This window comes from Drosophila tropicalis, unplaced genomic scaffold (genome assembly GCF_018151085.1).
Source record: "Drosophila tropicalis isolate 14030-0801.00 unplaced genomic scaffold, ASM1815108v1 contig_4, whole genome shotgun sequence".
Classification (NCBI taxonomy): domain Eukaryota; kingdom Metazoa; phylum Arthropoda; class Insecta; order Diptera; family Drosophilidae; genus Drosophila; species Drosophila tropicalis.
In genome coordinates, this window is record NW_027172862.1 from 2,399,460 (window position 1) to 2,426,665 (window position 27,206).

The 27,206-nt window shown below is 40.0% G+C and overlaps 1 protein-coding gene across 6 annotated transcripts in view; it reads right to left on the bottom strand.

Moving 5' to 3' along the window:
- Positions 1-824: 824 nt before the first annotated feature.
- The window catches only part of futsch, a 57,955-nt gene continuing 31,573 nt past the window's right edge, over positions 825-27,206 (bottom strand). For 4 of the 6 annotated variants that reach the window (XM_068285103.1, XM_068285105.1, XM_068285102.1 and 1 more), the window contains exons 4-7: positions 19,840-20,235; positions 19,617-19,775; positions 3,914-19,555; positions 825-3,849 (exon numbers count right to left, since the gene is read on the bottom strand). In XM_068285103.1, the coding sequence (XP_068141204.1) occupies positions 3,680-3,849; positions 3,914-19,555; positions 19,617-19,775; positions 19,840-20,235 (16,367 nt within the window). In that variant the 3' untranslated portion in view covers positions 825-3,679. The remainder of the gene's footprint in view (positions 3,850-3,913; positions 19,556-19,616; positions 19,776-19,839; positions 20,236-27,206) is intronic. The other 2 variants (XM_068285107.1, XM_068285106.1) reach the window with 2 other exon arrangements.

The window sequence follows — 27,206 nt, forward strand, 5'->3', positions numbered from 1 at the left end:
AAAAATCATTAAACGCAAACGAATTTAGATAAATATAAGTATATCTATGTATGTATGATGGTACATATATAAACATATATATAGTATGTATGTATATGCCAAAGACACAGATAATATAATGTTTAATTTCCTTGCAACAAGTTAAGAGTTATTAATGATCAAACTGTTTTTAAACAGGATCATCATCTGTATTACTGTCCTTTAATCCTTGTGTCACATATACATATACATATATATAAATATATCCATTTAACATACTTTCGAAAATTTTATAAATTTACTTCTTTGTTTTGTGTTTGGGAGATTTTTGAAGAATAAACGTACATACATATCGATGTATGTATGTACATATGTATGCTACATGCATATAATGATGTACATATATATGTAAATGTATGTATGTATACGTTATACATGTAAGCAAAATGTTTATATTTTTTTTAAATTTTAATATATATATTTTTCAGATGTTTTTTGTATATATATTTCAATATATATATGAATGTGTGTGTGTGTGTGAGTGTAAGTGTAACGTTTTGTGTATTTGCTGTATTTGTTTTGTTATTTTTTTGTTTTTTTTTTTTTAAATTCTGTTCAAAAATTTTAAAATTTTTATATTTTGTTTGTTTTAAAAACATTTCATCCTTTTCCTTATCACTGATTGGAAATTGTGATATTATGAGGAAAATGTTTGCTTTCAAAAAAGAAAATCAAATTAAAGAAATTTTTATTTCTTGCGCGCTTAATTTATTTTATAATTTCTTCTTTTTTTTCTTTTTTGTTCTTGTTGTTGTTATTGCTGTATTATATTTAGATCGTTAATGTTTTCGGTTGCTTAATAAATTGATTAATTCATTTTTGTCGTTTTTGTTTTTGTTTTTGTAGACTGGACGGTAGCCAGTTATCGGTCTTAATGCTTGTTCTTAAGTTGTCTCTCTTTTTTCTTCTTCTTGTTTTTCGTTTTGTATAAAAAGCGAAACCAAAAAATATTTTTAAGGAAATTTTCTTAATATCAGTATTTTGGTGAATAGTTTTCCAAGTTACTGCTAGCAGAAACAACATTATCAAATCGCTTCTGAATAATTAAACAATAATAATTTTTAATGCTGCTCTAAAAAATCTTCCACTATGTATATTTATGAGTATGTATAGTGTGTGTGTGTGTGTTTGTGTGTGTGTGTGTGTTTGTGTAAGTGCATATTCTAAAAATTATCTGTTAAGCCGAGAAAATTGTTTTGTTCGTTTAATTTGTTTGTCAAATATTAGATTTATGGACTTTGTTTTCTTTTCCAGTGGCCTCTTAAAATGGTTGTTGTTGTTTATTAATATTTTTGCGTTTGGTTAGTATTTCATTTTCATGTGTTTGTTGTTTTTTTTTTTTGTTGTTTTCTTGTTTTCTTATGTTTATCTTTGCAAAATTTGTTATTCTATGACTATGAAAAAGTAAAAAAAATATAGAAAAATAACCCTCATTCACTTTGTGTATCATTTTCCTCATTTATTGTTTGTCTTTGTTTCTTTGTTTTGTTTTTTTTTTCTTCTTATTTTTTGCTTTGCTTTGAAACATATATATATATATATATATTTGTTTTGCTTTATTTTTTTTTTTTTTTTTTTTTTTTTTGGTTTTTTATATTTTGGTTGCTGTCACAATGCTTCTATTTCAATCAACCCAAAAACCCGATCCCAACTTAACCCACTCAGACCCACGTAAACCTTATATAGTAACATCAGCATAAACTTTATCACCACTAACAACAAAAGGAAAACCATCATTTCTATTATCATTTCTACCCATATCCTTTTTTCCTATCCTCCTTCTAGTCGTTACTTCTGCTACTGCTCTTCTTACTTTTCCTCTGCCCTATCATCATCATCATTATTATCATCATCATCATCATCATGTCTTCTTGCTTAAGTATCTATTCATCAAGACTTTCCTTTTTTTGCTAGCTACAGTTACTAACCATAGTTTTCCCACTTTCCATATTATTTTGCCAGACTTTTGTTTAGTTTTTCTTTAGTATTTTTATATTGTTTTTTCTTTTCTCTTCTTTTTTTTATCGTTTTTGCATTTAAATGGTAAGATCATCTGATATACATATGTATATATTTTCTTTTCATGGGGTTTCTTTTCATAAAAAATGAAGAATTGAATTAAAACTCAGGTGAAAATCTTCGTTTTTGAATTTCAGATTTTCCCCTAATCTTTCTGTTTTGGACCTAACAAAATGGAAGCTCATGAAATGGATAAAATGGTCAGAACTTTTAATTTTTTTTTTATCTAATAATTTCAAATATTTGGATTTAGAATTTGGATTAAATTTTTAAAAATATAGAAAAATTGTCCATAATATATAAAAAAAAAAAAAAAACCCCATGAAAGATCTATGTATTTCTATTTCCTTAAATGTTTCTCAAAATTTATTTTATTGTTAGTTTAAATAGGTATAGCAAGTCTTTCCACAACAAAATCAAAAACGAATAACAAAAAATAAATTAAAACTTAAAAAAGAACACTCAAAAACTATAAAAAATCATAGACATTCCATTTGTTAGCAATGATGATATTTTTGTGTTCTGAATTATTTTAATTGTTTTCATTATCTTCATTTAGTTTGTTTGTTTGTTTGTTTGTTTTGGGGGTACAATGGAGGAGGCACATGTATTGTATTATTTTTTATTTGTTGTTTTTTATTAAGTGTATATATTAATTATGTTTATACGAATTGTCAAGTTAAAAATATTTTGCATTTCAAATTTTTTGTTTTTGTTTGTTTATTATTTGTTATTTGAAAGGTGCTGGTTTGGTTTTCAGTAATTATGGAAAATGCTTTGATTTTGTTTTGTTTTGTTTTTTTTTTTCCTGAATTTTATACTAATGCTTTGCGGATTACACATATTTTATTATATATATACATATATATAAATATATAATATGTGTGTATATGTATGTATACGTGTTTCTTTCTTTTCTTTTCTTTTTTTATTAAAAATTTTATATTTTTTGTTTTGTTTGTAAAAGTTTTACTAATACAATAAACATGATTAATATTTTCTTCCATTTTTTTTTATATATTTAACCTTTTTTCTTATTTTTTTTTCTTTGTATATTTTTACTATTTTTTTTATTCTTTTTGATCTTTGGATTACTAGGCAAGGTAGCTTGATGTTTTTTTTTTTTTTTTATTTAAATTATTTTCTTTGGTTTTTTTTTTTTTGTTGTTGTTGTTTATTTTGGAAAAGCAACATATAATTTGTATTTGTATTCTTTTGGCTTCGTTTAGCGTTTGCTTTGGTTTGGTTTTTGGTAATTAATTTTTTGAAAATAAATAACAATTAATTACCTAATTTGAGTTAAATTGCTGTTGTTTTTTTTATTTCCGTTGGCAAAAAGAATGAAAGCACAAATAGGCGGCAATTTGCAAAACAAAGTGGCATCAATGAGCCAATAATCCGCCATATTTCTCTTATCCTTTTACCATTTCAGCGCACGAAGCTTGAGATATTGCATTTTTCTGTTGCTGTCCAAATACATTTAGTCCAAAATACACATAGTTCAGTTGGTATGGGCTGTTGTTGTTGTTGTGGGTTTTGAGTCGGAAAAGTCGGGATCAAGTGATCCATTCATTTAGTCGTCGTCGTCGTCGTGGTCAAATGCAATAAACAAGCCCGTGGCCTAGAATTCTAAGCGATAGGCAGAGCATGAGGTCTCATGATCCTGCAAATTAATTGTGCAACGCGAAGCTGATGGCGATAAATCAATACGATGTTTGGCCAATAGCTCCTCGTTCTCCGCCACCCAGTAGCCAAGTACGTCTGTGTCATAAGTTGGTATAATGGTGACCTCTGTAAGCAAAATGGGATTCGTTGAGTGTTTAAGTGTTGACCGGCACAGTTGGTTATTACTCACCTAGTTCCTTGTCCTCCCAGGTTTGTTTTGCTTCCAACAAGGCATCGTATACTTGGCGACTGGGTTCAGTGCCCGAGAATACATAGTAGCGGGCACGCACACGCTTGAAGAAGTCCACATGGGCATAGTAGGAGTTGCCGTTGTGCGGAACATAGGTTAAGTCCACGTAGACTGGAGCCGGTTTCTTGGCCTTGTTTGGCGATTCGCTGCGTTTGCGTAAATTCTTTTCATTATTTAAACGTGTCTTGGTTGCAACCAATCGACGTTCTTTCTTGGGGGTGGTGCGTATATCAGAGCCACCCTCAATGGGTGCAGGTGAGGGTAAGCCCAGTGGCTTGCCCCATTCTTCTAGCCGATCCTTGGGTAAAGTGCCGGTTGTTGAAGTGGTTGTTGTTGTTGTTGTTGCTGTTGTTGTAACGAGGCCACTCTCAGTTGTGATTCCAGTAGTTTCGATAGCGGACGTACTACTGAAACTACTTTCACCTGTCCGCACTCGCTGAACGTCGCTGAGTGGAAAACGTTGACGTTCTGCGGTGCTGCTTACGATTTGCTCTACTTCCTCGGCCTTTGATGGCGAATATGAGTACTTAGCCGTTACGGAAGACATTACCTCAACCCCACGGGCTTGCACATGCTCATCGAGAGCCTTCTGGAAATCGTTGTCAGCTTCGTCAAGGAACTTGTGTCCCGCCCAGGTTTGACTAGAGCTCTCTACACTCTCGGATGATTGGCTCGCAGGTGGTGATTCTGTCAATAAATTTCCTCGAATGGGAATGGGTTCACTTGGTAGCTTACCACACTCGAAGCTATCGGGTAATGCGCCATAGAAGGAAGTTGCCATAGGATCGGCTGTTCGTACTGGTAGAGCCCGTGCTGTAGAATATTCTTCGCTGCCATATAGTGGAGGAATTATATCATCCTGACTGTCGTCCGCATCTAAATCGGAACGCTTGCTAATACCCGAGCTGGAGTGCTGCAGTTCATAGCTAGCACTTCGCGGGGAACCTGGTATCTCTTCATCATCTTCACTGCCTGGGGTGCTAGATCGGTAGATACCACGAAGCAAGGTCACTTCTTTAGGCAGAATCTGATCACGTTCACTCTCACTGGTGGTGCGTGTAGTAGTAACAACGACTTTCTCCCCATCTGGCTCGGAACTATCTGTGGTGGTTACTGTCTTCTGTTCCGTCACTATCTCTTTTCCATCGGATGATATGACTTTTGTCACTGTCGTTATCGTTGTGGTAATGATCTTCTCGGTGCTACCGCCCAAAGCTGCACTGCTACTCTCTAGATCACGTGGAGCACTTGCTTCAATGATGGAATCGCTATCGCCACCAGTTAGCGATTTTAGCTCATCTTTGCTAACACGGGGGAAGGGGGATGTGGGCTTCGGCGATGATTCGGATGTCGATTCTGTATGGGATTCCCGTCCTAACGGTGTTGGTATGGATTGACTTTCAGAAGTTAAAGCACCAGGACTAGACTTACCACTTATATCCTTGGGCGACAACGGACCCGAGGTGGAGGCAATGGATTCGGTTTTGGCTGAAACTGCAACTGAAGTTGGTGCTGATGCTGTCGATGGCTTAACACTCGGACTGACTGGTGCAGTGGGCGGAGTTTTTCGATCTGCGACTTCACTTTCAGACTCACCTTCTGCCTCAGATTGGATGTCTACTTGAGTGAGTGTAATTGACTCCACTTTCGATTTGGAGCTTGTCTGCTTATTCGACTCTAACAGAGTTGTTGTCTGGGCCTGAGTTTGACTTTTGGTGATCTCCTGCTCTTGTTCATATTCTTCCTCTTGGAGCGTGGCAACATTGCTACTCTCTTCGGAGGGCTTGTAGATGCTTGTCATCATAATGGTAGCTATTGATTTTGACCGACCTTCTTTCAGATTAACGCCCTCATCTTCACAGCCGTCATCTTCAGGATCGCTATGAGTGTGACGACTCTCACTCGTGTGACTTAGCAAAGACTCACGTCTGGATTCGTCTGTGCCAACAAACATAGCCTTCTGGGAGGTGCTAAGACTAGTATCTTTCTTTATGGACTCTTCGGTTGATTTGGTGGCTTCAGCAGTAAAAGACTCCTTTGCCGAAACGATTTTTTCGGTGGCAAGAAACTCGGCCACGGTTTCTTTTAGGTTATCTTTAACAGTTTCATCTATATCAATTGTGCTGGTACTGGTGTTGGTGGTATCAGTTGTGCTAGTGATGCCAGTAGTGGTTCCTTTTTGAGTACTTGTCGTTTGAATTTCACTTATTATCGACTCAGAGGAACACTCCTCAGATTGTGTAAGTAACTCCTCATGTTGCACAGTTGACGAAGTGGTAACCTTTTCTGTTGCTTTGCTGCTTGTTTTTGAGATTACCTCCTTTTCAGTTAACAAACTGCTAAGAGACTCACGACGTGAACTGTCCTCCACCTTGAGGCTGCTGCTCAATGATTCGCTGAGCGATTCTTCTTTAAGGTGCGTTTGACTTACAACTGTTTTTGAAAAGGTTGTTGTTGAATCAGTTGACTTTTCTTCCTTTTTGCTCTCATGGGTAGATGAGAGAAGGGAATCAGCACAATGCGATTCCGAAGTCTCTTCTTGACTGGCGCTTGAAGTGGGACGAGAGGTCTTAATCTCCTTCTCGTTGGCAGCAGGACCAGAAATACATATTTCCTTAGAATCAACTGATTTAATTTCTTCTCGAATACTCGTCTGAGAGGTTGAACGCGATTGTTCCTTGGACGACTTGCAAACTTCCTCAATCTGGTTAACCACGGATTCTGGACGGGAAGGTAATGAAGATTCTATGCTAGTGAATTCAGTTGTCATTTTATTTCCGGCAGCTTGCAGCTGAGCCTTTTCAGACTGTTCAATTTTATCCTTTTCTTCTATAGAAACGGGTCCCGACTTTTGATCTGGGGATGATTTCTCTGATTCGATGTCTACTTTAATGGCGTCAATTTCCAAAGTCTTATCAAACTCTCCACTTGAGCATGTCTCATCTGACCCTTTAAGCTTTTCTTCCAATTCCTTTTCATTAAAGTCTGGAATTATATCAGTTATATCCTTATCGGACTTGAGAACCTTGGCGACATCAGCTACAATTTTGGCGACTTCTTCTTCACGTGGCGATAGTGGACGTACTGGCTGCTGAGGTAGTGTGCTTCCCAAATCTGTAGGTGGCGAAAACCGATGCTCTTCGTCTTCTTCTTTAATATCATGTAAAATAGTTTCATCGCGTTCACAAATGGTAACTGTGAATTCCGGAGAACCCACTGTAGTTATGTGAGTCTCACGCAGCTCAGAGAAACCACTAAGATCCAATCCTTGTGTACTTTCAATGGTGGTTTCGGTCTTAGAGACTAGTTCGGTAATATTCGCTTCTTTTGTGTCAATAATTTTAGATGAAATCGTCTCAGTCGTTTCACTGACTTTGCTGTCGACCAAAGACATTAGCTCTGTTAACTGCTCGCTACTTTCTTTGGTAATCTGTTTCACAGACTCCACGGCGGTTTCTGTTTTTTTCTCCAACGATACAAGTGTCTCTTCAGTTTTCTTCGAAATTTGATTTAATAGACTCTCAACAGAAGATTCTGACTTTTTGGACGATGTTTCTATTATTGAAGAGATTGTTTCTTTCGCTTCACTTATATCTGACGAATCAGTTGCCGTCGCTAATATGATATGTTCTTTCACGCTATCTGATTCTAGTAATTTCGGGGCCTCGTCTATTGGACTTGATACTGTAACTGATGCTCCTGCTTTGGAGAGCTCCGCAGGCTGTGAAAGACTCGGAGATTTCGGAGAAGATTGTATCACTCCACTCTGTGAAAAATCACCCTCAGCTACATCAACGGGACTTGATAGTGTCGGAAGTTTTCCTTTACTATCGCTGACAGAAAGGTTCAAATTCAAACTGGAAATATCTTTTGGACCCTCTTCAATGGGCGAGGAGACTGTTTCTGTTACCGATTGCGGGCGCAAGGCAGTAGGAGAACTGACACTTTTAATGCTTTCGGGTCTCGAGGATTCCTTAGACTGCTTATCTGAAACACTTGCCGCCAGAGATACTTCTTGGGATGCAGACGTAGATTTGTGACCTTTTTCACTTTCATTATCTCCCAATGTCTCCACTTCATATTTTGTGCTTCCAGTCACAGATTCGGGTCGTGAAACTTCCTTAGGGCCATCTTTGGCATCATCCTGTTTACAGGCTTCGGTAATGGATTCCCGTCGGGATTGTTCCTTGGATCCAACGGTAGGGCTTTCTACTAAAGATCCTGCCCGAGAAAGTTCCTTAGATGCCAGTGGATATTCTTCTTCCTTAACATTTTCAGCCACTGATTCAGGGCGAGATGGTTCTTTGGATTTGTCTGCAGGTGTGGTATCTGGGTTTTTAGCTTCATCTTTAACGCTGTCAGCCACAGATTCAGGACGCGAGGCATCCTTAGAAGCAAGAGGAGATTTTTCATCCTTAACACTTTCAACGATTGATTCGCGGCCTGATGGTTCTTTGGATTTGTCTGCAGACGTGCTCTCTGGTTTATTAGCTTCATCTTTAAGGCTATCTGCCACAGATTGAGGACGTGAAGCATCTTTGGAAGCTAGCGGAGACTTGTCATCCTTCACACTTTCTGGCTTTGTACCTTCAAATGATTCACCATGAGGAGAAGAGGCGGTTCCAAGTACTTCCTCAGTCCACACAACAGATTCTGGTGCCTCATCGACAGGGCTAGAAACGGTAGTCGTTGTGAATACCTTTGAGTGCTCCGCTGCCTGGCTAGTCAACACATTTTCTGTTGTGGTATCTAAAATCAATTTCTGCGAAAAGTCACCGTCTGCTACATCTACCGGACTTGATAATGTTGGAAGATTTCCTTTAGCTTTCTTCAAACTTAAAGCTAGGCCAGAACTTGCTCCAAGCTGTGCGCCATCAAAATCTTTAGGAGCCTCTTCTATGGGGGAGGAAGCTGTTTGCAAATCTCCACGCAAATCTTCTGAACTTTCTGGTCGTGACAAACTACCCTTTAATTGAGTTGCTTCTAGGCTGAGTGTAAGGCTGGACTTTTCAATTAGTTCAAAATCCGAAAAGTCAGTAACAGACTTCTCCATTTCAACAATTGATTCACGTCGTGATGGTTCCTGTGATGTGACAGTAGGTGTGCTCTCTGGTTTTTCAGCTTTATCTTTAACGCTTTCAGCCACAGATTGCGGACGTGAAGCATCTTTTGAAGCAGGTGGAGACTTTTCATTCTTGACACTTTCTGCCTTAACACTTTCAACAATTGATTCACGACGAGATGGTTCCTTGGATTTGTCAGCAGTTGTGCTCTCTGGTTTTTCAGCTTCGTCTTTAACACTGTCAGTTACAGAGTGAGGACGTGAAGCATCTTTAGAAGCAAGTGGAGACTTTTCATCCTTGACACTTTCTGCCTTAACACTTTCAACAATCGATTCACGGCGCGATGGTTCCTTGGATCTGTCAGCAGATGTGCTCTCTGGTTTTTCAGCTTCATCTTTTATGCTGTCAGCCACTGATTGAGGACGTGAGGCATCCTTAGAAGCAAGTGGAGACTTTTCATCCTTGACACTTTCTGCCTTAACACTTTCTACAATTGATTCACGACGAGATGGTTCCTTGGATTTGTCAGTAATTGTGCTCTCTGGTTTTTCAGCTTCGTCTTTAACACTGTCAGTTACAGAGTGAGGACGTGAAGGATCCTTAGAAGCAAGTGGAGACTTTTCATCCCTGACACTTTCTGCCTTAACACTTTCAACAATTGATTCACGACGAGATGGTTCCTTGGATTTGTCAGCAGTTGTGCTCTCTGGTTTTTCAGCTTCGTCTTTAACACTGTCAGTTACAGAGTGAGGACGTGAAGGATCCTTAGAAGCAAGTGGAGACTTTTCATCCTTGACACTTTCTGCCTTAACACTTTCAACAATTGATTCACGACGAGATGGTTCTTTGGATTTGTCAGCAACTGTGCCCTCTGGTTTTTCAGCTTCATCTTTTATGCTGTCAGCCACTGATTGAGGACGTGAAGCATCTTTAGAGGCAAGTGGAGACTTTTCATCTTTAATACTTTCTGCTTTAACACTTTCAACAATTGATTCACGACGAGATGGTTCTTTGGATTTGTCAGCAACTGTGCCCTCTGGTTTTTCAGCTTCGTCTTGGACACTGTCAGTTACAGAGTGAGGACGTGAAGCATCTTTAGAAGCAAGTGGAGACTTTTCATCCTTGACACTTTCTGCCTTAACACTTTCTATAATTGATTCACGACGAGATGGTTCTTTGGATTTGTCTGCAGTTGTACTCTCTGGTTTTTCAGCTTCGTCTTTAACACTTTCAGTTACAGAGTGAGGACGTGAAGCATCTTTAGAAGCAAGTGGAGACTTTTCATCCTTGAAACTTTCTGCCTTAACACTTTCAACAATCGATTCACGGCGTGATGGTTCCTGTGATGTGACAGCAGGTGTGCTATCCAGTTTTTCAGCTTCATCTTTAACACTGTCAGTTACAGAGTGAGGACGTGAAGGATCCTTAGAAGCAAGTGGAGACTTTTCATCCTTGACACTTTCTGCCTTAACACTTTCAACAATTGATTCACGACGAGATGGTTCTTTGGATTTGTCAGCAACTGTGCCCTCTGGTTTTTCAGCTTCATCTATTATGCTGCCAGCCACTGATTGAGGACGTGAAGCATCTTTAGAGGCAAGTGGAGACTTTTCATCTTTAATACTTTCTGCTTTAACACTTTCAACAATTGATTCACGACGAGATGGTTCTTTGGATTTGTCAGCAACTGTGCCCTCTGGTTTTTCAGCTTCGTCTTGCACACTGTCAGTTACAGAGTGACGACGTGAAGCATCTTTAGAAGCAAGTGGAGACTTTTCATCCTTGACACTTTCTGCCTTAACACTTTCTATAATTGATTCACGACGAGATGGTTCTTTGGATTTGTCTGCAGTTGTGCTCTCTGGTTTTTCAGCTTCGTCTTTAACACTGTCAGTTACAGAGTGAGGACGTGAAGGATCCTTAGAAGCAAGTGGAGACTTTTCATCCTTGACACTTTCTGCCTTAACACTTTCAACAATTGATTCACGACGAGATGGTTCTTTGGATTTGTCAGCAACTGTGCCCTCTGGTTTTTCAGCTTCATCTTTTATGCTGTCAGCCACTGATTGAGGACGTGAAGCATCTTCAGAGGCAAGTGGAGACTTTTCATCTTTAATACTTTCTGCTTTAACACTTTCAACAATTGATTCACGACGAGATGGTTCTTTGGATTTGTCAGCAACTGTGCCCTCTGGTTTTTCAACTTCGTCTTGGACACTGTCAGTTACAGAGTGAGGACGTGAAGCATCTTTAGAAGCAAGTGGAGACTTTTCATCCTTGACACTGTCTGCCTTAACACTTTCAACAATTGATTCACGACGAGATGGATCCTTGGATTTGTCAGCAGTTGTACTCTCTGGTTTTTCAGCTTCCTCTTTAACACCGTCAGTTACAGATTCAGGACGTGAGGCATCCTTAGAAGCAAGTGGAGACTTTTCGTCCTTGATACTTTCTGCCTTAACACTTTCAACAATCGATTCACGGCGTGATGGTTCCTGTGATGTGACAGCAGGTGTGCTATCCAGTTTTTCAGCTTCATCTTTAACGCTGTCAGCCACAGATTCAGGACGTGAGGCATCCTTAGAAGCAAGTGGAGATTTTTCATCCTTAACACTTTCTGCCTTAATACTTTCAACAATTGACTCACGACGAGATGTTTCCTTGGATTTGTCAGCAGTTGTGCTCTCTGGTTTTTCAGCTTCGTCTTTAACACTGTCAGTTACAGAGTGAGGACGTGAAGGATCCTTAGAAGCAAGTGGAGACTTTTCATCCTTGAAACTTTCTGCCTTAACACTTTCAACAATTGATTCACGACGAGATGGTTCCTTGGATTTGTCAGCAGTTGTGCTGTCTGGTTTTTCAGCTTCGTCTTTAATGCCGTCAGCTACAGATTCAGGACGTGAAGCATCCTTAGAAGCAAGTGGAGACTTTTCATCCTCGACACTTTCTGCCTTAACACTTTCAACAATTGATTCACGACGAGATGGTTCCTTGGATTTGTCAGCAGTTGTGCTCTCTGGTTTTTCAGATTCCTCTTTAACACCGTCAGTTACAGATTCAGGACGTGAGGCATCCTTAGAAGCAAGTGGAGACTTTTCATCCTTGACACTTTCTGCCTTAACACTTTCAACAATTGATTCACGGCGCGATGGTTCCTTAGATTTGTCAGCAGTTGTGCTCTCTGGTTTTTCAGCTTCCTCTTTAACACCGTCAGTTACAGATTCAGGACGTGAGGCATCCTTAGAAGCAAGTGGAGACTTTTCATCCTTGATACTTTCTGCCTTAACACTTTCAACAATTGATTCACGGCGCGATGGTTCCTTGGATTGGTCAGCAGGTGTGCTCTCTGGTTTTTCAGCTTCATCTTTAACGCTGTCAGCCACAGATTCAGGACGTGAGGCTTCCTTAGAAGCAAGTGGAGACTTTTCATCCTTGACACTTTCTGCCTTAACACTTTCAGCCACTGATTCCCGGCGTGATGGTTCCTTGGATTTGTCAGCAGTTGTGGTCTCTGGTTTTTCAGTTTCATCTTTTACGCTGCTGGCCACTGATTGAGGAGACTTTTCATCCTTAACACTTTCAACAATTGATTCACGGCGTGATGGTTCCTGTGATTTGACAGCAGATGTGCTATCCAGTTTTTCAGCTTCATCCTTAACGCTGTCAGCCACAGATTCAGGACGTGAAGCATCCTTAGAAGCAAGTGGAGACTTTTCGTCCTTGACACTTTCTGCCTTAACACTTCCAATAATTGATTCACGGCGTGATGGTTCTTTGGATTTGTCAGCAGGTGTGCTCCATGGTTTTTCAGCTTCATCTTTAACGCTGTCAGCCACCGACTCAGGACGTGAGGCTTCCTTAGAAGCAAGTGGAGACTTTTCATCCTTGACACTTTCTGCCTTAACACTTTCAACAATTGATTCACGGCGTGACGGTTCCTGTGTAGTGACAGCAGGTGTGCTATCCAGTTTTTCAGCTTCATCTTTAACGCTGTCAGCTACAGATTCAGGACGTGAAGCATCTTTAGAAGCAAGTGGAGACTTTTCGTCCTTGACACTTTCTGCCTTAACACTTTCAACAATTGATTCACGGCGTGACGGTTCCTGTGTAGTGACAGCAGGTGTGCTATCCAGTTTTTCAGCTTCATCTTTAACGCTGTCAGCTACAGATTCAGGACGTGAAGCATCTTTAGAAGCAAGTGGAGACTTTTCGTCCTTGACACTTTCTGCCTTAACACTTTCAATAATTGATTCACGGCGTGATGGTTCTTTGGATTTGTCAGCAGGTGTGCTCCCTGGTTTTTCAGCTTCATCTTTAACGCTGTCAGCCACAGATTCAGGACGTGAGGCTTCCTTAGAAGCAAGTGGAGACTTTTCATCCTTGACACTTTCTGCCTTAATACTTTCAACAATTGATTCACGGCGTGACGGTTCCTGTGTAGTGACAGCAGTTGTGCTATCCAGTTTTTCAGCTCCATCTTTAACGCTGTCAGCTACAGATTCAGGACGTGAAGCATCCTTAGAAGCAAGTGGAGACTTTTCATCCTTTACACTTTCAGCCACTGATTCCCGACGAGATGCTTCCTTCGATTTGTCAGCAGTCGTGCTCTCTGGCTTCTCAGCTTCATCTTTAACGCTGTCAGCTGCAGATTCAGGACGTGAAGCATCCTTAGAAGCCAGTGGAGAATTTTCGTCCTTGACACTTTCTGCCTTAACACTTTCTATAATTGATTCACGGCGTGATGGTTCTTTGGATTTGTCAGCGGGTGTGCTCCCTGGTTTTTCAGCTTCATCTTTAACGCTGTCAGCCACAGATTCAGGACGTGAAGCATCTTTAGAAGCAAGTGGAGACTTTTCATCCTTTACACATTCAGCCACTGATTCCCGACGAGATGCTTCCTTGGATTTGTCAGCAGTCACGCTCTCTGGCATCTCAGCTTCATCTTTAACGCTGTCAGCTACAGATTCAGGACGTGAAGCATCCTTAGAAGCAAGTGGAGACTTTTCATCCTTGACACTTTCTGCCTTAACACTTTCAACAATTGATTCACGGCGTGACGGTTCCTGTGTAGTGACAGCAGGTGTGCTATCCAGTTTTTCAGCTTCATCTTTAACGCTGTCAGCTACAGATTCAGGACGTGAAGCATCTTTAGAAGCAAGTGGAGACTTTTCGTCCTTGACACTTTCTGCCTTAACACTTTCAATAATTGATTCACGGCGTGATGGTTCTTTGGATTTGTCAGCAGGTGTGCTCCCTGGTTTTTCAGCTTCATCTTTAACGCTGTCAGCCACAGATTCAGGACGTGAGGCTTCCTTAGAAGCAAGTGGAGACTTTTCATCCTTGACACTTTCTGCCTTAACACTTTCAACAATTGATTCACGGCGTGACGGTTCCTGTGTAGTGACAGCAGGTGTGCTACCCAGTTTTTCAGCTTCATCTTTAACGCTGTCAGCTACAGATTCAGGACGTGAAGCATCTTTAGAAGCAAGTGGAGACTTTTCGTCCTTGACACTTTCTGCCTTAACACTTTCAATAATTGATTCACGGCGTGATGGTTCCTTGGATTTGTCAGCAGGTGTGCTCCCTGGTTTTTCAGGTTCATCATTAACGCTCTCAGTTACAGATTCAGGACGTGAAGCATCCTTAGAAGCAAGTGGAGACTTTTCGTCCTTGACACTTTCTGCCTTAACACTTTCAATAATTGATTCACGGCGTGATGGTTCTTTGGATTTGTCAGCGGGTGTGCTCCCTGGTTTTTCAGCTTCATCTTTAACGCTGTCAGCTACAGATTCAGGACGTGAAGCATCCTTAGAAGCAAGTGGAGACTTTTCGTCCTTGACACTTTCTGCCTTAACACTTTCAACAATTGATTCACGGCGTGATGGATCCTTGGATTTGTTAGTTGGACTGCTCCCCACTTTTTCAGCTTCATCTCTAATGCTTTCAGCCACAGATTGAGGACGTGAAGTTTCTGTAGAAGCAAGTGGAGACTTTTCATCTTTAATGTTTTCTGCTTTAACACTTTCAGCCAACGATTCACGACGAGATGGTTGCTTAGATTTGTCAGCAGGTGTGCTCTCTGATTTTTCAGCTTCATCTTTAACACTGTCAGTTACAGATTGACGACCTGAAGCATCTTTAGAAGCAAGTGGAGACTTTTCATCCTTGACACTTTCTGCCTTAACACTTTCTACAATTGATTCACGGCGAGATGGTTCCTTTGATTTGTCAGCAGGTGTACTCGCTGGTTTTTCAGCTTCATCTTTAACGCTGTCAGCCACAGATTCAGGACGTGAAGCATCCTTAGAAGCTAATGGAGATTTCTCATCCTTTAAACTTTCTGGTTTCATGTTTTCAGCATTTAATTCTCTCTTGGACGGTTCCTTGGATTTATCAGTTGGTATGCCCTCTGGTTTCAGCGCTTCTTCTTCAACACTGTCAGCCACCGATGGAGGACGTGAAGCATCTTTAGAAGCAAGTGGAGACTTTTTATCCTTTATACTTTCTGCCTTAACACTTTCAACAATTGATTCACGGCGTGATTGTTCCTTTGACTTGTCTTCACGTGTGCTCTCTTGCTTTGCAGCAACATCTTTTAGAATATCGGTTACAGATTCAGGACGTGAAGCATCTTCAAATGCCGTTGGAGACTTTTCATCCCTAATACCTTCCGGCTTTATACTTTCAGTCACAGATTCACGGCGAGATGGTTCGGTAGACTTGTCTGCAGGTGTGCTTTCAGGTTTTTCAGCTTCATCTTTAACGCTGTCAGCCACAGATTGAGGGTGTGAAGCATCTTTAGAAGCTAGTGGAGACTTTTCGTCTTTGATACTTTCAGCAATCGATTCCCTTCTGGACGGATCTTTAGATTTGTCAGCAGGTGTGTTTTCCGTTTTCACGGCTTCGTCTTTACAACTGTCGGCCACAGATTGGGGACGTGAAGTATCTTTGGAAGCAAGTGGAGACTTCTCATCCTTAACACTTTCAACTACTGATTCACGGCGTGATGGATCCTTGGATTTGTCGGCAGGTGTGATATCCGGTTTTTCAGTTTCATCCTTAACGCTGTCAGCCACTGATTGAGGGCGTGAGCCTTCTTGTGGCTGAGAGGCTTCTGTTAGGGCTGTTGGACTTTTCTGGTCCTTGACACTCTTTTCTTGGGTTATTTTCGAAGAGTCGGCGTTTATGGCCGATTCCGTAAGTGTAACCGGTTTTTCTTTTTGGATCTCTGTTTCGGTTACCTGCATCTCAACTTCAATTGCTTCTTCAATTGTATCCGGACTCTCTAGTGAAATAGTGTCTTCGCGTTCCTTAACTTTAGTGGGCAATACAGAGGGTTGAACAAGTTGGGCTGGTAGCTCATCTTCGGAAGTGATATCGCTGGCTTCTTTTTCTTCAGGAGTACTAACCGATTTCTTTAGATCTTTATCTACTGTCTTTTCTTGGGGTTTGGCTTCAGTGTGTGTGACCACAGCTGTTTGAATAGACTGTTCAGCTTCAACGGTTAATGCCTTCGTTTCGGTAATATTCGTTAAAATTGTGCTTTTCTGTGCAGTTTCCTGAGTTGGTTTAGGGGGATCGGTTCTGGGCGTTGCTACATCTTCGACATGGGGTTGTACCTCCAATTCTGGTTCCTTGGCATCCTTTTCATCGTCAGTTTCTTTTTCTTCTTTGGCAGCTTCCTCTTTGTGCGAAATATGACCGTCCTTCTCGTAAAGACATAAATCGGCTTCCTCGTGGACAGGCAAATCGGCTACTTCATCAGGTGTCTTAATTACATCACGCATTAGGTTCTGTTGAGCTTCGAATGTCATTTTCTTTGGCAACACACGATCACCAGCATCCTGGGGCTCGGCGAGAACGGGTATTTTGGTGGCCACTACTGGGACGAAGGCAACGTCCGCAGCGGCAATGGAAGCTGCTAATGCTGGTACTGTCACTTCAGCATTTGCTACGGTTACAATGGCTTCTACCTCTTTGGTCTCTTCCTTGACATACTTCTCCTCAACCACCAAGTCTTCTTTGATCTGATCCAAAGGTATGCGCTCATCCTCTGGAAGTGTGGGTGCCGTTGTAGCACCTGACTCGATTGTTGCCGAGAACTTTTCCTCCGGAAGACTCTCTTGCAGGTTAACGGGCAGTGCCTCGGGTATTTCAATCGGTTCGTCTTTTGTATCAGAGGTTCTCTTGCTTATCTTCTCCTCCGGGGTTGGAGAGGAGTATTCTTCCTCAGTAGGCTTAGCCAATTGTTCGTCCGTGCGGGATTTGACTATAATATCTTTGGCAGTGGCTATAATTTCCTGTAGCTCAGCTTTTATTTCCGACTTCTCAGGCGTAGAAACCGTTTGGTGGTCATGTGTGTCTTCCAAACGGGCTTTGCGCTCAGCTGCCTCCACTTTGGCAATAGCTGCTTCAATCTCCTCTTCAGCACTCTTCTTGCGCTTCTTCTCCGACTCTTGAGAGTCACGCTGATGTTTTTGGATCTCCTCTTCTTTAGTCATGCTGCTCTCTTGCTCGATAATAGAGTCCTCTGTATATTGTTCCACCTCTTCTTTTTCGATAATCAAATACTCTTCTTCCTCGTCGGCCTCTGTGGTACTGTCCTGCTTTGCCATCTCTCGAAGCTCGGCCTTAATCTGTTGTTGACGTTTCATCTCGTCACGGCTGAAAACAGCTTCTATCTCACGCACTACTTCCTGCTCTTCCTTAAGATCGTCTAGCTCGCGCTGCTTTTCCGCAAGCTCCAGTTCCTGGGAAGCGGTCAACTCCTGCAGTTTTTTGGCAGCGGTTGCATCATCTGCCGAGGGTGTGGACACTAGACTGGAATCGGTTGTGCCCCCCTTGTCTAACCGTGATTTTTTGATTTCCGCTTTTGGTTTAGCCGACTTGATGGGACTGCCAGGCGCTGGTGCACGCTTTGACGGCGATACACCACGAGGACGTCGCGATATGGGCTTCCGCTGCGCAACTGTTGTGTGGGTTGAAGACTTTGTATCCGCTTGCTGAAATTTTCTTTCTCCTGAACTAGACGTGGCAGAGCTGGCTGCAATACGCTTGGTAGATGCAGCTGTCTGACGAGCTGAGGCTGCCGCTGCTGCCTGCTGCTTTGATTCAAGTACCTTGCGATTGTTGGCCTCCTTGGCGCTTTTCGCCGGAGTGCTACTTGGACTAGACCTGGTGGCGGCAGTGCGGGTCATTAATTTAGGTTTGACATCACGACCACCCGGAGTACGTGACGCGGCCGGCGTAGCGGTCGGTGAACTCTTTTTGTCATCCCGCTTAACCAGCTTGCGATCCATGGATTTCGGTGGCTTGGTGTCGATTCGGGAACGAACTACAGGCTTCACTTCTGCGCGGGGTTTCTCCGTTTTACCTTTGGGCGGTTTTCCTGATTTTCCAGGTGCAGTAGCTTCCATGTGCGCAGCGTCGACGGCGTCCTTTTGTCCAGCTGTTGGTTTGATTATAATGACTTCCACCTTTTTCTCTTCACCGGCGTCCTTGTTGTCCGCTTCAGTGTCTGGAACGGCTTCTGCTTCCAATTCAGCTTCGGTATCCGCTTCCGGTTCAACGTGCACAGCCTCATCGCCTGTATCCACTGCTGGTTCCGGCTCTGGTTCATCTGTATCAATAGAGTCAGCCTTTATTCCAAGACTTTGCGAAACTGCTGCTTCCTCTGCGGCAGCAGCAGCCGCAGCAGCCTCTTTAGCCTTATTGTCTTGCTGATGCTGCACGGCAACTGCTGCACTCGCTACTGGACCAAATTTGGCAGGTTTATAACTTGCACTGGGTGGAGCTGGAGCTGCTTCGATGGCTGACTTAAGCGTCTTGCGGGTACTGCTTACTGTCTGAATGGCTGGCGCAATTGACTTGGCCGTACAGGTCGAGTGCTTCATAAACTCCAAATGCTTAAGCTTCTCTAGACCCTCTTGGATCTTAAAGTCTGGAGTACTGCCCGGGAAGAGAATTCGCGTAATGGTATCATCCGGGTTGGCAGGTTGCCACACCAACAGTGCGCAAATTGAAACTAAATTCTGCAATGGAAAGTTGAACTCTTTGGTGTCCCGCGAAGCGAAAAGTCGCTGATCACCGGCATGCCATTTTTGCATAAATTCCTTGACCTCCTTCGAGTCCCGTGCTGGACTAATCACATACATGTCTAGGGTGCCATGGCCTACCTTGTGATATAGATTAATTGGATCTTGATTGCGATAGCAACTCTGTGGTTTCAGATCCAAAGATTTAAGATCGCTGACCAAACTATGGCCACGTTCAAAGAGGTCTATTAGCAATGGATTGCGGTCCTTGTCGCCATCGGGACTCGGCAGGCCCTTGCGATCAGGTACATTTCCAAAAAAGTGTCCAATCTGGGGATAAACATGTGACTCACGTTTTCGCCCAACTACTGCGCCAAGGCCTTGGACATTGCTGTTGTTAAGGCGTGTCATTAGCACCGCATCAAGACGGTCTAGATGTCGGGCAAAATCCCAGAAGCATGCCTTGCGATTAAAGCCGCCATCAACTGTAAAATGAACATAAACAATAAGATCAACATGCAAGATCAAATGCAAACCAAAACTTACCTAGCATATTAAAGCCATTAATGCCAAACAGAGCAGCATCACCCTGACCACCAGGAAAGACATATAGAGTTGGATGGGTAAAACGAATATTTCCCACCACATCTGACGTCTCTAACAATTCCCGCAATGATGTTGGCACTACCATGGGCGCTAAATAGTCTGTAACGCAAAAAACAACAAGCAGTCATTCACAATTCACTTAAAAAAACATATCCACATTTACCTAAGAAGCCATTAATGCTCTCACTGCTGGTATCCAAGACATCGACCGGATTGATTCTGATCCTGCATTGCCGTGCAAATCCTTTATCCGGTAATGTATGCCAGAGACCAGCATCTGCGCAGTGTATATTCATTGTTATGGTATCCGCATAGGCGCGAATAACTCTTTGTACATCGTGCTCTTGAAATGCCTCTGCAAAATCGGATACCGAAAAGGTACCGTCCTGCAATATCCAGGAACCGTTACCGGTGAAGGTATAGCCAGCGTGTATTATATGACGATGACGCGTAAAACTGCTGAGCAGATTGCGCATACATTGTATGAGCGTATTGTATTGCGGATGGATGAGCACCTCTGTCACTAAGTTCTCGCTGGCATATTGTATAAGACGTTCACCTAAATGAACAAAAACAAAAAAGAATAATCAGAATAAATTGTATATCAAAAAGTTTATTTCAGTTGAATTGTTATCCTCCTATCTCATAATTATTATTTTATAAAAACTACATTGTGTGTGACTCTTCTAAAAGCAAACGGCCATTATACTATGTATATTATCGACGACTAACCCAAGCCTGATCCCGAGCATTTTGGCTAAGCCATCTGGCACACAAATGAATAGAAAACTAAAGTGTCGAGTGTCCGAGAAGCGCTTAAGGGGCTTGCAAAGGGTAGACTATTGGTTAAAGCATCCTGCTCGGGCCATAGAATTTGAAGCGTTGAGCACGCACACGAAATCAAGTGGATTTAAATTGTCAGACATGGTTACGTTAAGTTGGTTTTATTGTCTCCAATGGGGATAGTGCGGAAGTAGAATAGGTGGTAAACCTTGCCACAGACGATGCCAGGAGGTTGAGAAAAAAGAACGAAGAAAGAGAACACCTAACATTTGTTAGTTTGCCTGGCTGGAAATTATTTCATAAATCTTTAATTTAGATGGCTTCATTAAGTGCCCCATAGCATGCACATCTTTTGGGTAATTTTTGGTCAGCGTCCTTGACGATGACCTTGTCATGATAACAACAATAATGGCGATGGTTTTTGCGTTGCTGCTCCCTGCACTGAATGCTTTTATAACCATGCGTAAGTAAAAAAAACTATTGTTTTTTTTTTGCATTTTCTGCACTAAATAGTCGTTGACAAAGGCCGAGTAACGAGAAAAAAACTAAGAAGAAGAACACCCTAGGTTTCATCCCATGAACACTCACATCACATGTTATGTGCACATGTACTACGTACGAGTATGTATTTTAGGTCCGTGCTGGTCAAATATGCGCACGTACGCGTAAAAAGACAAGTAAAAGGGCTGGCAGAGGGGGGAGGGGGAATGGAGGTAAAAGACCAACCACTTCCTATGGCTTCGTCCAGCTGGCTGTCTCTTGGTCTGTTGGTCTCTCGGTCTCTTGCTCGTTGCTCGTTCTCTGTCAGTCTCATGTATTCCCTTGTGCTTTTTATAAATGATAATCGTTGCGAGCTCTGCCCCCGAACCGGAGACCGCTCCAACAGAAGCCTACTCCGCCACCACTCCCCTATGGACTATGAACCTACGTGTGCCTTATATTTATTGCTTGGCACATGAAACGCGTTGACATATATTACACCCACTACCCGATGGCCCAGACTAAGGCAACCGTGCGTATACGCAATTTTGTGCAAAAATTTAGCCTGACAACTGTCGCATGTTCTACATATTTTACTACCTACTTATTACAAACAACACACTATACATATGTATATGCAATACATATACCTACATACATCCATATACATGTGTATGTCTAGGCAGATGAGAGGTATTAGCATTTCATTACCGCAGAACGCGAAACATGTTCGCCGAAGGGTATGTAAGACGTGCCCATAAGATCCATCTAATCATATCAATTGAATTTCAACATTAGTCAAAAATGTCAAAATGAAATTGAATCAATTGAAATAATTCATTGTCAAGTGAAAATATATTATCATCATTTTCACAAGGGCAATCAGTTGAATTTAATTTGGTAATTGAGAAGAATGTGTCAGATTGACTTGAAAGAAAATTGAAAAGGAATTTGTTTTGTTGCTGCAAATGAAAGCTTAAAACAGTTCTTTAGTTCTTCTTACACGTATTAAGCAAGTTACCAAAATATCTCACACCACTTTTCTATGGCAAATCCATTAAAAATGTTACTTAAGAAGCTTATATGCCTAAAAGACCGCAAGTAATCGAACCCACATTGCTATGGTAGAAACAATCGCAATGAGCACTCAAAATGGTCAAAGTTTCAAAAGCCACACACAGCACTTGACAAAAAAATTTGAAACTTTGAAACAGAAAAAATGGTAACAATAAAAAAAAGAGCAAGATCCCGACACAATTGTACCCCTTACGAAGTAAATAATACAAATCTTTAATTAAGCTACCTCTATTCTGGCAATTTTTTGCTTTTAAGATCTAAGTGTTTAACCAAAAGGATATTGTCCCCACTGTCTCTTTTATATGCATATATTAAGTTGAATTTAATGTACTCTACTCTTTTAAGCCCATGAAGCTAGGTAGACAGGGTGGAAGCAACAGAAACAAATAATGGGCGCCATTCAGGTGCACTTAAAAGTTTGCAACTTTGGTCCCACACCTAAGCCTTACCTAGATTAACCGTTAATAACTCTGGCAAATGCTTAAGAGAGGGCAAAATAAAAATCCAAAAAAATATATATATATATTGCATACCAACAGGCGCAAACTTTTTTGTGTTTTGTTATTATTTTCGTTTTTTCCATACTCTGTGTTGGCTTGACTGCAAAGTAATTACAGTTTGGCGCCGGTCAGACCCTCAATTTTCCACCCCAATCTGACCCCACTCACCGACGGGCACAGAAAAAAGTTTGCTTTCAAACCTTTGCGGAAAATTGTGAAAATTGCAGTAGAAAAGAAAAGTTAAACTGAATAGATTCACATTTAAAATTGGACTAATTGAATTTAGAAATCATCGACAGTATTTTTCTAAAAAGAATTGATCCAGATTAATGAGTGATTAAAAGTTCTTTGCATTTATCTGGCAAATAATCATACACATAAAATATTGTCCTAGGTCAACCTTTCTGTTAGGCTTTGTATTATTTTTTTTTTAAATGCCAACATGTGGATAAATAAACCCCCAGATTTATGGCATTATGTTTTTAATTAGACCAATTGAAATGCATTTTTTATTAAGTTTAAGGCTAGCAATTTGACATTTTAGTGTTTGTTTTTATACCGTGCAGCTATTGGATTGGCATTGTATATTAACTCACCAGGTTTTACATAAATAAAGGAAAGGAAGAGTTTTTGATCCCCTACGTGGTATACCAAAGTCGGCTTTACAACTTACTTTATATGAGTTTTTGGTCTTTTGTGGAAGCAAATCTTAAAGCCGTGAGCTTAGTAATGTCATTAATCAAAAGTTAAGTGGTGGGAGAATGTGGTTCTGGTTACATAAATGGATGATGATGATGATGATGGCGATGAGTGGTACCTATGTCCTTGTGTCGGGGCAAAGCCAATAACATCATGTATGTGTCAAAAGAGGCAGTTTCCCATCTCATCATTGCCTTGGCCCTGTGCATAATTAACTAAAAGAATGGCAAGGAATCTCAAGTAAATGGCCCACGTCAGCTTAAATTTATTAATTGATGCCGATGCGAACAGCCCACGCATTTTACATACCGACAGTGACATGGACACTGAAACCAACACCGTCATCGTCACCGACATTGGTATCGACATCAGGACCTGTACCGCCACCATCATCTCCATCTTTTTGAAAAGTGTCACAGCTCTTCTTGTTTCTCGTCGTCTTCTTTTGGTTGCTTTCATAGTTTATTTGCTTATCTGGGGTGTCGCAGGCGTCATTCACCTACATACTACATACATTCGAATACATATACACATACATACATATGTATGTATAGTGCATATACATACTACATATGCAAATCATGGCTGTCTATCTGGTATTTGCTCAACTTTTCTTTTCCTATGTTTTTTTTTTCTCCATACATTTTATTTCTTTGTCTGCGTGAGGCGTTTTCAGCTTATTGTCTCTCTTTCTTGCCATTCACCAGTGCTTGAATTATGCATGAGCTTTACATACACACACACACACACACAAGCACTGTGACAGAGTGTGTGTGCGTGAAAGAGAGAGAAAGACTTTGTCAATACGACCTTGTGTGTGGGTATATGGCCCGGACTCTATCTATCAATTTTGCATACGTTTTATCTCAAGAATTTGTATGGCTTTTAAGGTTATGTTAGCTAACGACTTGGTCTAAGTCAGTGTGTGTATATGTGGGCTCCGGCTAAGCCTCATGATGAGTAGAGGTCTTTGTGTGTGTGTGCATGTGTGAAAAGTCCATAATAGTATGATAATGTGTGTAGGTTTGTAATGCGAGATTGCCCCCAAGTAATCACGTTAAGGTTGCAACGTGTTTGATCAATCATCTCGCATTATCGAGAACTACTAACTTTCTCCGTTCTCTCACTCTTGACAAAACACGCTATCTCTAAACAAAAGTACATATCAAACGTTCTGCAGATATTTCAGCATTTTTGTGGCCACTAAAAAATCAACTTTTTGTAGCATACTTCTGGGGTGCAATTGATATGATTTTTTTAAGGTTCTAACGCATTTGCATTCTAGACGATTTCAAAAAACTTTATTGCTATTCGATAGTAAAAAATATAAACTTTAAAATGCGTTACAAATCTAAACAACTATTTGTTGTTTTAAATTAGTAAATGGAGTCAACATTTTACTTTTCAGGTACAACCATTCATGAAGTTAAGAGAGACTTGAAACTAGTTGTTATTAGTAGCCCACAATAAAACAAGATGTTAACAGAAAGTAGTTGGTTTTTCGATACATCAATTTTGATCAGGGACCGTAATCATTATAAGTTATATTAAAAAACTTATTTGATAATCATTACATTTCGATTTTTTTAAATTTTCTTCAAAAAAGATCATTAATTTTGAGTAATTTAATAAGAATTATCCATAAAAATCTTTTTTGATCAAAAAAAATAAAAATCAGAAATAATGATTAAAAATGATTTTTATTTTTTTCGCTCAAAATAAAACTCACTTTTGAAAAACGGCTTCCATGTTAAATATTTTCAAAATATTTTTGCACATCCTTAAAAAGGAGTTCAAGGACTACCACTCCATTAAATTTTTTTTTTTTTGCATTAGTATTAATACCAATTTTATCATTGTTTTCATTTTTCATACATTTGTCAAAAGCTAAAGCTGATGATTTTTATTTTTTTCGCTCAAAATAAAACTCACTTTTTAAAAACGGCTTCCATGTCAAATATTTTCAAAATATTTTTACATTTTGGTTGGTTGAAATTTTACATATTTTTGCCAATAACTTAGCAAACCGTCCACTGTGCGACGGAGCACAGCATTAACACGCGTCGAGATTGCATTGGGCCTACGCCGCTAAGCTAAGCAACTGTACTATTTATTGCCCAGCTTTACAGCGATACCCTTTAGTAGCGTATAATAAAATTGGGTATCTTCAATCTGTCCATCTGTATTGCTCTGTTGTACTTTCTGTGTTCAAAAAGATATTAATAATCTTATAAAAACACAATATTATTTAAAAAAGATCCGGCTTTACACCGAATTCCATAAAAATCATACAGAAAATAACAGGGTTTAGCGCATTCGAAGACACTACTTTATTGGAAATGTCTTAAGCCGCGAGTGTTACTGAATCAAACATATTTTTGTTATTTCTAATTATGATCATTCTTTATCGTGTTCCGAGATGGGTCGCAAGCGTAACTCTATTTTGCGATGGTGAGCGATCGGATCTGCTAAAGAAGGGGTATGCGGAAATTGAAGCCTATAGCCCGAAGCCAATTTCCTTGTCCTTCAATATAATGGAATATTGGGAGGAAAAGCGCTACGTATACCCAAGTCTGTATCAGCTGGCCAAAGTGGTGCACTCGGTTCCCGCAACACAAGTGAGTGTCGAAAGAGCGTTTTCAGCCCTTAAAATGCTGTTGACGGATCAACGATGTAACCTGTCCGATAAATCACTGGAACAATTGCTTTTTGTCAAATTAAACAGCAAATAAAAAAAAATTTTTTGTTACTGAATACCTTATTGAAAAAAAAAAAAATTTATAGAGTGGTAGTCCTTGAACTCCTTTTTAAGGATGTGCAAAAATATTTTGAAAATATTTAACATGGAAGCCGTTTTTCAAAATTGAGTTTTATTTTGAGCGAAAAAAATAAAAATCATCAGCTTTAGCTTTTGACAAATGTATGAAAAATGAAAACAATGATAAAATTGGTATTAATACTAATGCAAAAAAAAAAAAAATTTTATGGAGTGGTAGTCCTTGAACTCCTTTTTAAGGATGTGCAAAAATATTTTGAAAATATTTAACATGGAAGCCGTTTTTCAAAAGTGAGTTTTATTTTGAGCGAAAAAAATAAAAATCATTTTTAATCATTATTTTTGATTTTTTTTTTTTTTGATCAAAAAAGATTTTTATGGATAATTCTTATTAAATTACTCAAAATTAATGATCTTTTTTGAAGAAAATTGAAAAAATTGAATTTTTAAAAATCTTTCCAAAAATGCATAGATGGCATCGAATTAAATATTTTGGTGTAATCTATTCTTTTCTAAGTCCTCTATAAGTAAATGATTTTTTCATTTAAAGAAAAAAAAAATAATCATTATTTACGGTCCCTGATTTTGATGTCAAACTTAGTGATAAAATTTAAATATACTTCAACATGTACAAGACACAATGAATGTTGTGGATACACGAGATCTTAACAAGACCACAAGTTTGCCAAATTTAATGGCACACAAGTGCTTTTGTTACCTTTATGGCTTCGATGCTCTCTATACCAAGGAGCACGACAGACATTTAGTGGAAAGTTTTCATCTCTTAAGGCTAAAATTTGGTTATTGAAGTCCCACAAGAACACTTAAGTAAACTGCATTGAATTCAATTTTTAACCAAAATGTGGGAAGCCAATTCAGGCATAACTTTACCGTTGTGCTTGCTAGATGAGTAGAAGTTGAGGGATATGAACACAAAAAAGAAGAAGAAGAAAAAGGAAAAGAGAGAAGTAAGCCATAAAATATGAATTATGTGCTTGTTCACGACAAACCTTGTAAATTTTGAGAAATTTGGCACAAGCATAAAGCAAAGATAAGTACTGTTAAAAAACCTTAAAGATGTCTTTGTCGTTGGCCAGTGGGTAAGTTGATTCGGTTGGATCGCAGAGAGAAGCAAACGATTCACCACTCAAGCACAATGGATAACCAGCAAGGCGAATTTTATTTACAAAGTGTGCTGTGTACTTCCAATTGCAT